Genomic DNA, 11,479 nt, shown 5'->3' with positions numbered 1-11,479 from the left:
GATCACACCCATATTTTTAGAAAAATTTTCCACCGCCGAACACCCCCCCACGCGCCAGCCAAGGCACGGCCACACTCGCCGGCCACGCGCAGGCACGTGCCTGGCACGCTGACGGCGTCAACTGACGCCGTAAGGAATATTCCGTCAGTTTTGACAGATTCCGTTAACAGCGTCAGGAATATTCTGTCAGACTTGACGGAATATTCCGTCTCCTTCTCCGGCGAACCTCCGGTGCCGTCGCCGGCGCCGGAAAATCGCGAAACCTGCAAACCTTGTTTTCTCTCTCGTTTTTCAACCATTTTTCACGATTCTTGCACCAAAATGAAGCCTAGAACTAGGAGAACACGACCATACAATTTTTAAGGGTCAAAAACTACTAGATCATACCCGTCCAAACCTCCCAACTCCGGTCAACTTCAAACGCAGTGATTCCGACGTCAAAACTCTTCCAACGAAGCACTCCGAGGCTCCCTGGGACCTCACCAAGTCACCTACGAGCTTCAAAATCCCAAAAACTTGCTAAATTATTTTTGCATGAATAGTACTCGAAACTGCCATTGTCGAATCGACGTGAAAACGATGGAGTTCTCACCTGAAAATAGTACGACTGGACTCCCACGAGCTTCACGATCTCGACTGTGACCTTGGTTTCCTCGATCTGTAATGGTTTGATGTAGTTGTGTGTGTGTCCGTACGTTTATGGTGAAAGGGAAGGGAAACGGGGCTCGGGACAGGTGCAGAGAAACAGAGGAAAGGTGGTGATGTATGGGGGTTCAGGTGTGGCCTACAACATGCCAAGAAAACTAAAAAAAACCACCAATAACGTAGAAGAAACGAACTAGGGGTAAAAACGTATTTTTACACGTACGTTTACGATACTTCCGGGAAGGGATGTCACATGAATACCATTGTACCCATGGCTAAGATTATGGATAGCAAGGGCCAAATCATTTTGTTCCAAGCCAATTTAGGAAAAGTGTATACTGTGGTACTAAAGATGATTAGGTGGAATGAAGTTACTCTACCTGATAGATGAAGAGTGTAGGAAGCAATCCCTCCTCAACCAATTCAAAACCGAGAACCTAACCATATTAACCAATATGAAGATGGAGATGTAGAAATACATTTCAACAATGACAGGCTAACTAGGCTAAGTTTAGGTCCTCAAAGGAGTGTTGATTCTTTTACGCCTATCCTCTTCGGAACTAATTCTTTCCAAACAAAACAACACTCGAATCAAGCTCATATGAGCAAGGTCACAAAAGGACTATCCTAGAAGGCCTGAAGAAATCCCATTAACAAGTGTAATACCCATTCTATAAGGTTGAAAATAAGGGAGACACAACTCCCTCTAGGAGCTCTAGGAATCCGCCCCAACCGGAATGCTCTTGGGATGATGTTGAATCTCACATTTGTGTAACAACAAAATCTAAACCCTATAAGGAATTTATTGAAAAAGATTATCTCAGTGAAGAAAATGCTTCGACAAAGGAATGGCTAGAAAAAGCTTACAATCAAGAAAGAAAAAATTTCTTGAAAAAACTTCACTACAAAGTACAAGATTATTTCCTTGGTACGAGTGGTGTGCTAAAAAGTACAAATTTCTTGAATATACCCAATGTATAAGTACTCTAGATAATCCATTTAGAACTTATATAATGAAAGAAGGAACAGCAGAAAAGACAATCCATCCACCTGAAAAGACTATTAAGATAAATCCACAAGGATCAACTACTTTTTTTTACAAGGAAGTCACAGAAATAGGACAAAGTACTTCTTTACAACCTGAAGTTACCGCTTTGATATAACAAAATAATTATACAAATATGTTTCTCTAGTCCTTAGGAAAACAAGCTTCTAGGATAGAGAACTCATTAAAGGAAAATAATTCTCTCAAAACTAGAATTTGGAACCCTAGAGAACCAAGAACATTTTCTAGTTCTTCTAAAGAAAAGAAGAATAAAAAGGAAAAGGATAAGATCAGCCAACCCATATTCAAACCAACTCTTAATCTTAAGAACTATAAGTTAGGAAAACCCCTAATAGATGACAATTTTGTTAGTGCTTTGGCAAAATGATTAAGCTCAACAAAGATAACTAAGCCAAATGTTTCATTTATTACTGAAACACAAATTGCTAATTTGGAAGATCAATTTACATGGTCAACACTAGACCCACAAATGAATAGGATAAAACAGAGACACAGGGTCACAAGAACATCTATCTTAAAAAATTATTATCCTAGGCCAACCCCAGTAGATCTTCAGTTTGAAGACAATGATATGGGTGAAAAGGTGCAATATGATGGACAATCAATTGTTAAACGAAACATTGATGGACAAACAGAATATCAAAATCATCAATACTAAAAGACACATGATGATGTTCAACCAAAAAATTACATGGAAAATCTGATAAAGCTATTGCTTACGCAATTGTAGTAGGATTTATTGGACAGCTTCGTGGATGGTGAGACTTTCACCTAAGCGAACAAATTCTTACTGCCACAATTGCGATTGAAAACGCTAATGGACAGCGATATGTGAAGATACGGTGAATACCTTGATTTATACCATTACCCTCCATTTTGTTGGATATACTGAGGTCTAACATCATCGTTCTAGAGGACTTCTTATGAACCTAAAACGTTCAACTCTGTCTCATTTTAAGTGGTATAAAGATGTTATTATGCCAAGGTTTTCACTAGATTTTATTATAATGCTGATTTCTGGTTAGAAAAGTTTATATCTGGATTACCTTCCTTATTTGTCAAAAATGTACGAAATCATATAGAGACAAAATTCGAAGGAGTTATACCTTATGGGCCGTATATACTTATGGATAGCTTACCTCTAAAATATGTGTTGAAGGTTTAAAACTTTGTAACAACATGAAGTTGAAAAGACAACTTGATAAACAGCGATCAAAAGAGATGGAAGACTTTTGTGAACAATTTGGGTTTGAACCTAAAGGGCAAACATCCTCGAAAAGACCTTTTAGGAAAACCAAAAGACTTCATTAAAACTATACGGAAAATGTTCCACATAGATCCTCAAAACCTTATAGGACATTTCACAAACGAAAATTCCAACCTCACACACAACAAGGAAAGAGGAAAGGATCGGAACTAAAGTCCCTTGTTTGCTACAAGTGTGGGAAAGTTGGACATATGAGATCTCATTGTCAAATGAAAGAAAAGATTAGTAACCTAAATCTCAATGAAGGTCTAAAGAAACAATTATGCCAACTAATGCTAAACTTTTCTGATTCTGAAAGAAAGCCAAAATGAAGTTGCAGTCCTTGAAGATGAAGAACTATTTACATCAACAACCGAAGCCAGCAATTTTAAACAATTTTAACTCAAATGAAGAATGCACTTATAAACTAAACCTATGTGTTATCACCAAAGAGGAAAGTCTAATTTTAGACTTGATCAATAGGCTAGAAGATCCTCTAGCAGAAGCCGCATCATCTCAGCATCATATGGATGAAAACTTTGGAAATGATAACGAAGACAACTGTTATGAAATCTGCCCTCCTATCCGTCCAAAGAAGTGAAGCATGAAATGTTTTTATTTGAAAAAAGAGAAAATGTTAAAGAAAAGAAAAGATGCTATCTAATATCTAGACGGCAACAATTATTCTTTCCTTGAATAATTGTCTTTGGTTCTTGTAGATTTTTGTCGATGTGTTCGTTTTTTGGAATCTTTATGTGCAACGACGTGAAGCTGAGTCAGAACCACTTCATAAAGTAAAGATGCCGTCCAATGTGCAAGGCTGCTTTATGGTGCCCCTCTGCTTTTTCTAAACTTGGTCTTTTAGTTTGCTTTTAGTTTCCTATTTAAAGAGCTTCTTGGCTCAATTGTTTGTACGCTTAGAAATTCCACTTTGTAAAATACTCTTTTCAGTGCTTAAGAAACCTACAATATCGTAGCCGCTCATGGTTACTTTGGCACTCAAATTTTAATCATAGTATTATTATCTTTTATACATATATTATTTGCTTGTTTATAAATTCAATTATAAATTAAAGCAAGATTAGACGTTTTAACTACTCTGACATCTCTAGAGGCCATATTTGGTGGCATACCCTTTAAGGGAAAGGATTCCCATTTTTTTGAAAAAAAATGGGGATTAGTTGTGGAACCCACCTCACATTGAACTTTAAAGATCCGAACTGTCTATTTTGTAAATCTCGATTCATAGATCATCTTTACAAAAAGTCAATTGAATCCAAAACCATTTGCTTATATAACTATCACAAAAAAATTTCAGTGTTTCTTATAGAACAAAGTGTTTGTCAATTTTTTTGAACTCAATTAGATGTCTCTAATATTTCCAATTTGGCTAATATTTTGCAATAGTGATCTATGAGGTGCAACTTGAAAAATAAACGGTTTGAATCGTTGAAGTTCGATATGGTGTGGGTTTCACAATAAATCTCCATTTAAAAAATAAATTTAAAAAAAAAAAATCCTTTCCCTCAAAGGCCTTCATATATATGAAATATATGGATTTGTCGCACTTAAAGTCTTCGAATAGGAGTTGAGATGTTGAGTGTTTCCTAAATTTGACTTGGAATTAATGCTGTATGGTGGAGGTACACCAAATTTGATTTCCAACTTTGGCATGTATTAGCAGCAATAGCATTATATCAACCAATCATTTCCCACAAACGAAGAGTTAGGTATATATGGTCAATTGCTTGCGCCCTTTGGCATCGTCGTCATTATCTATTTATTTTCGGGGAAGTCATTGAACACATTTACCGGGATCACACGCACGCCTCAACTACTCGCGTCTATGTCATTCAAATCTACGTACTTTGACTACTGCATGTCAAATCTACGTAATAAGAAGAGTGAAGAATTAGGAGGGAATTAGCAGCGTAAGAATCTCTCCTCTTCAAATCTATTCTCTCTAAATAGAAGATGACTGAATGAAAGAGAGATTTGAAGATGAGAGAATCTTACTCTTTCCCTCTAATGATAGAAGAAAATGAAATGGGAAAGGTAACGTAGTTTACCTTTGATTGTTGATCAGTAATTAGTGGAAATGATGGTTGTATATGATGAAAGTTTGGCCATTGTGTAATCAAATGCTGAGTAAAAGTGGATTTCGAAAGTTGTGTTGCTGAGTAATTACCAACTAATGCTTTCGGTGCCATAATATATGGTTGTTGCTTTCTTCAACATATAATGATTCGTGGATTGAAAGAATTACATAACTTGTGTGCGGAGTTAATTTAGCTGCAAAGATTTCCTTGTATTATTTGGTTAGATTTACAATTGGAAAACTTTGGATGCGGTCTCTAGTTATTAATGTTTTTTATTGAAATTTTGTAATTTTTTGATTTTTTTTATTGAAGTTCTAGACATTAATGTAATAATGATTATTATAATTATTAATTAAAAATTCAGATTTATAGTTCTTTATAGTAATGAGATTCTAAATAAAAACTCATAACTTATGAAAATAAAAATATTAAAAGATAAATTATACTCTCCAATATATTATATATAAGCATAGGTACATTCATGAAAATTAACCAAAATATTATGTACCAAAACACGGGTGCATTTTTCAAAGGCACAAATATATATATATATATATTATGCTTAATAATATTATTAAATTTCTTCGATTAAACTTGATATGGATACATTCTCGAATCAACGAAATAGAATGTACCCTTATAATTTAAAAAATGAATTAGAAAAAAAATGAATTGATTATATATACAAAACATGGGTACATTTTACATATAACAAATTGGTATATTTAAAAATGGTTATATTTAAAATTAAAAAAAAAAAAAATATATATATATATATATATATATATATATATATATGAATGGGTACATATAAGATTAAAAAATTGTAAACATTTTTATAAAAAAAACTAATGGGTACAAATTTATCCTAATCTTAATTTTTTTATATTTTAGAAATGTTATGGATTAAATGTGACAACCCGTCCCTAATTTTACAATTTTATTAATTTTAAAGTGAATTGACGAAAATGCCCTAGAGGCGAAATCATTGACTTTAGTTGATTGTCATTTAGCATGCAAGTTACTATTTTACCTTAGCGTATTAATGAAGTACTTAACGGTAAGAATGCGTAGGCGCATGCAGAATTGAAGTTGGGGCTACTATTTTTATATTTTATATATTTTTCGAAATTATTATATTATTGTACTATTATTTAATATTTTCTGTTTGGTTATTTTAATATTTTCAGAAGAGATTTTTCTCTTCTTTTCTGTCTGGTGGGAACACAGCCACATGGGGGACTCCCTACTCCACCTATCACGAGTCTTCCAACCCATCTGGACCTTCTCTCCCATGCTGCCACCTCACCCCTCGTTCCCCTCATTTCACTCTCTCTCTCTCATCCCTCTCAGTTTCATCTCGTTTCTCTCTCTGCAAGTGCAGTGACCAGCGCCGTCCATCATCACTCGCGGCTCACCCCAGCGAACCTCACCACCACCGCAACACCACCTAACTACCCACGTCACAAACCCGAGCCCTGGACTGTTTATCCTCTCTCCCTTCTCCCTCTCTCTGTACAGTGGCGCCGCCACTGTTCAACTTTTACTTCGGCGAGTTTCTGGCTGGTATAGGCGAATGTAAGCTTTGAAAACGCCTAAGAACTTCTTAAATCTTGTTTTGGTGTACGATTAGGATAAATTTGAGTTGTTTTAGTGACATTTTGATGTAGAAATGCCTCGGGGAATCCTAGAGAATATCTAAATGTTGTATCATTTTTGGAGTTATAGGACTTGCTTGTGCCTATATTCGGACCAATTCGCTTCTCTTGCAGAACAAGTATGGTCATCCAGAGGAGTTATTATGATTCCACCTAGTGCCCCCGAGTAGAGTGACGGTGGCACCCTACTCCATTTGATACAGTTGTGCCCGAAGCTAGTGAGTCCATGATTGAACTTCTAAAGTGACAGTACCCAAATCAGTCTTATTTCGGCCTTGACAAATCATGGTCCCACACAATAGTTTTAGTCATATTTATGTGAAAGGGAACTTTAAGTTTATCAATTCAGTTATTGATAAAAATTCTTCATCGTGAAGCATTCATGCCATTATTGAATACATCAAGTGGCTTGTTGAGGCAAACTTTTTAGAGGACCTAACTACTAGTATTGACCTCTCTAACTATTACACTCGAATTCGGTTTATGCTCTTTGAAACGAGATCGACTTTTCTCTTTACTTATACAAGTACTAGATGTAAATTGTAATCGTGAATTTTCGTTGTAAAATTTTGAGTCTTTGGCTAAAATGATCTAAAATCAAAAGTTGCTAAAATGATAAATTTTTAGTATGTCATTAATATCTCATCATTGTATTGTTGACGTATGATTAACATGTCATCAACATTTAATTTTAATTAATTAAAAATAAAGCACTAAATTAAATCATTTCAGCCAAAACATGTAATTTTTGTTTGTGTTTAAAAAAAGGAATATCGTAGTGGAATGATCAAAAAGCAAAAGAAATAAGGAATAAGGGGGGTTTGCCAAGTTGCTGAATATTTTGTTCAATGGTATTGGTTGGATCACGAAACTACCATGCCGTAAAACTCAAGAAATGAAGGCCACAAGTTCAAAGCAAAATGTCATTTTCATCCTTTCTCTCTGGCCTATAAAGTCTCAAATCTCAATTCTCTCCCAACTGAGTAAGATTTTCTCCAATCTTAATTCTCTCGTCTTTCTTCTCTTCTCTCACATTTTTTTTTAATTTTTTTTATGCTTATCTTTTTCATATAAAAGTTACTATAATATATTAACACGGTTTAATCATAATCGTTCAAATAGAAGTAAAAAATAAGATGGAAAGGGCAGGAGTCCAAGAAGTTGATGATGATGTAATATCCAATAATACCGACCAACCGAACCCCCAGTGGACCTTTACTGCACCACCTCGTTGCTATTGCTCCGTGGTCCCCACATTCCACGCCCCACGTTCTCCTCCCCATTATACGCAAGTTAATTAAAACGCACTCCATCCCACGTGTAAGTGGCATTGTTATCCTACATTCCTCACATCCTAACCCTCCAATCCTAATCATCCTTACTCTCATTCACCCAACGGTTGAGATGGGCAGATTGTGCAAGATAAAGGGCAATTAGAAGGGCATAATTATAGAGATTATGTTTGCACACCTTAAATTATTTTTATCACAATTTTTTAACTTTTTAATATTTTTTAATATTTTTTTACACATTATTAACACTTGATAGAAAAATAATAAAAAATTAAAAAAGTGTGAGGAAAGTAATTTGGGATGTGTGAATATAATCTTCCTAACTTTTATATGTCATCGTTGTGTATTCTTTATATTAATGTCACAGAGATTAAATTTCTAAATCAAATTTTGTAAACTAAATAATGTAGAGATTGATGATTGAATTATTACTTAAATGTTGATTAACGTGCTTATTTTTTATTGGTGACACATCATTTGAATTAAAAAATTTAGTCTTTCTACCATTATTTTTATGATAGTATTATTATTATTATTAATAAACAGTATTATCTATATTAAGAGGAAGAAATTGAACTTAGTCTCATAATAAACTAACAATAATATGATATAAATTTACCTCTGACGACTATAATATTATTCAAATTCATTTTTAGCGATAATGGTTCAAATTCGCCGCATGTTAAGCATATGCTTCAATAACATAATTTCTTGAGTAAAAAACCTGCACATAATGCCTTATTAAACCAAAATGCTTAGAAACAGTGAACTTTGAGTACAAATTAATATTTCTTGCAATGAACAGGAAGAGCCCCACAGACTGCAAACTGCAATTCTGAATAAAGTAAACAACCCCCTCATTTGACCATAAGATTAAGAGAATTTTAATAAAAAATTCTCGATATCATTTATTTTAACAAAAAAATTATATTTTTATAATAAAAAATTAATCTTGATACTATTTATTTTATTTTTTATTTTATTCTTATTATTAAAGTTCAAAATTTTCAAATTATTTTTATTTATTCTATTGAAGATCGAAGCGTCAAGTTTTATACAGAGAGCAAGAAATGAGAGAATATTTTTTTAATTATAAAAACATAAAATCAGGAGTAAAGTAAAATGGCTGACATCAGCGTACCTTTGACTCCCCTACTCTCTTTCTTCCTTTCTCTCTCTTGTCTTGTTTAAACCCACACCTCTCTTGTCTTGTCCATCCTCCTTTCTCTGTGTCCTTTTATTCTCTCGCCACCCAAAATTCCGAAAGACGGGAATAGAGAGACCGACGACGGAGATGGTGAGGGACGACGACCTCTACGTCGCGGTGCCGAGCTTCTTCCGGTGTCCGATATCGCTCGACATCATGAAATCCCCTGTTAGCCTCTGCACCGGCGTCACCTACGACCGCTCCAGCATCCAGCGCTGGCTCGACGACGGCAACAACACCTGCCCCGCCACCATGCAACTCCTCCACACTAAAGACTTACTCCCCAACCGCAACTTGCAGCGCCTCATCCAGATCTGGTCCGACTCCCTCCGCCTCCCCCCACGCAACTCCACCTCCTCCTCGCCACCCTCTACACCCTTCCAACCACCACTGCCCAAGGACCAGATCCGCCACCTAATCCACCGCTTGGACGCCTATACCGAACCATCTTCCTCCTTCGATTCCCTTTCCAAGATTGCCCAGTTCGCAAGAGAGTCCGACGACAACCGCAAAATCCTCGCCGAAAGCGATGGTTTCATCCAAGTCGTCGTCGAGTTTCTCGGTGGCAGCGGCAATGCCGAAGACAAAAACATCGGCGCCCTCGAACAAGTTGTGAGAATCCTTGATCTGGTGAAGGACAAAATACAAGACCGGGAGGAGCTGTCGAGATGGATGCTAAAAAAGAGCGGTCAGGATTGCGTGGCTTCTCTGCTTCTTATTGCACAACATGGAAGCGTGGATTCTCGAATCGCATCGGCTGGGGTTTTGGAATCAATCGCGGTAAACGCGGAAGCAAAAATCCTGATAGCCGAGAAAGAAGGGCTTTTACCCCAGCTGCTGAAGTCGACGGCTCCGGAAAATGATCCGACGGTCATTGAAGCGAGTCTCTCTTGCTTGATCGCCCTGTCGACCCCGAAGCGAGTGAAGGTTAGATTGGTCCATTTAGGAGCAGTGAAGCTGCTGTCCAAGTTGCTGTGGGACCCGAATTCCACTACGGCGACGGTGGAGGAGGCGTTGAAGTTGCTGGAAACGGTGTCGTCGGTGAAAGAGGGGCGGGGAAAGATATGCGAGGACGGCAAGTGTGTGTCGGCGATCGTGCAGAGGCTGCTGAAGGTGTCGAGTGCGGCGACGGAGCACGCGGTGACGATACTATGGAGCGTGTGCTATTTGTTTAAGGAGAGAGCGGCGCAAGAGGCGGTGGGGAGGGCGAATGGGTTGACCAAGATATTGCTGCTGATGCAAAGCAATTGCTCGCCGGCTGTTCGGCAAATGTGTGCCGATTTGCTCAAGATTTTTCGTGTGAATTCGAAATCGGTTATTTCTTGTTATGATACTAAGACCACTCATATCATGCCCTTCTGAGATTTGAGAGACGAACGATATTGTAAATGACACAAATTTTGTTAGTCCAATACAAAGGAGAAATTCGTTTTATTTCAGTTTTTATTTTATTTTATTTTTTTATCAACATTTTATTTCATTGTGAACGTAAATATAGTGGGGGCTTATTATCATGAATGGTTCGTACAATTGATGGTAGAGTATACGAGCGCGAGTACATTGACATCATCAGTAAGGATATCGAAGAGACATGATGTTGTGGTATTGGGTACGTAGTCAACCATCTCTGTAATTATGTTTGTGATCTTTTCTATTCCAGATACAATGTAGATGTGCAATAGGTGTAAACAGATTTAATGGATTGTAGGATCTTTACAATGGATGCAAAGTGTGTACGTACCTGTAACCTCTTTTAATAAAAGTAACGGTGTCTTGCTCAAAACACTAGTTCCAGGTTTGTATCAGAGCGAGTTCGAAAGGACACCGTCTCTCACCTCGGAACAATCCCTCACTGCACTCCTCACTCAGTGCTACAAGGGCTTGAATGAAAATACTTATCCGACCCATCAAACCACCGCCCCAAAATCTTTCATCAACGTTGCACATATTTTACCTCACAAAATCCCAATAGTTCATAATGGGAGATTGGTGGCCCAAAATGGGTCCTCTAAAAACAGCAGGTTAGAGCTAAAAAATGCATTTGGATCCAAATTGTAGAGATTCTAAGGATTTTCATATCTTAGCCCTTCATCGTATATCGTGCGATCATAAATCATTTGATCTTTTTTTATTTAAAATTACATACAAATAGTACCTAACGAAAACTGACCGCCCGATATATGATGAACGGCTAAGATATGAGGATATGAATCTGGAGAGGATCCTTTTCCGAAAAAAAAAATACTGATGGTGCTGACAAGTCCAT

The 11,479-nt window shown here is 36.8% G+C and overlaps 1 protein-coding gene across 1 annotated transcript; it reads left to right on the top strand.

Annotated features, from left to right (window-relative positions):
• The first annotated feature begins 9,170 nt into the window (after positions 1-9,170).
• Positions 9,171-10,646, top strand: LOC137721119 (U-box domain-containing protein 28-like). The gene has a single exon (XM_068460230.1). It carries the CDS (start codon positions 9,301-9,303, stop codon positions 10,573-10,575), a length of 1,275 nt encoding a protein of 424 aa, XP_068316331.1. The 5' UTR covers positions 9,171-9,300; the 3' UTR covers positions 10,576-10,646.
• The last annotated feature ends 833 nt before the right edge of the window (positions 10,647-11,479 follow it).

This window comes from Pyrus communis, chromosome 16 (assembly GCF_963583255.1).
Source record: "Pyrus communis chromosome 16, drPyrComm1.1, whole genome shotgun sequence".
NCBI lineage: Eukaryota > Viridiplantae > Streptophyta > Magnoliopsida > Rosales > Rosaceae > Pyrus > Pyrus communis.
Note: the sequence above shows the minus strand (reverse complement) of the source record. Positions and strands in the feature narration are given on the sequence as shown.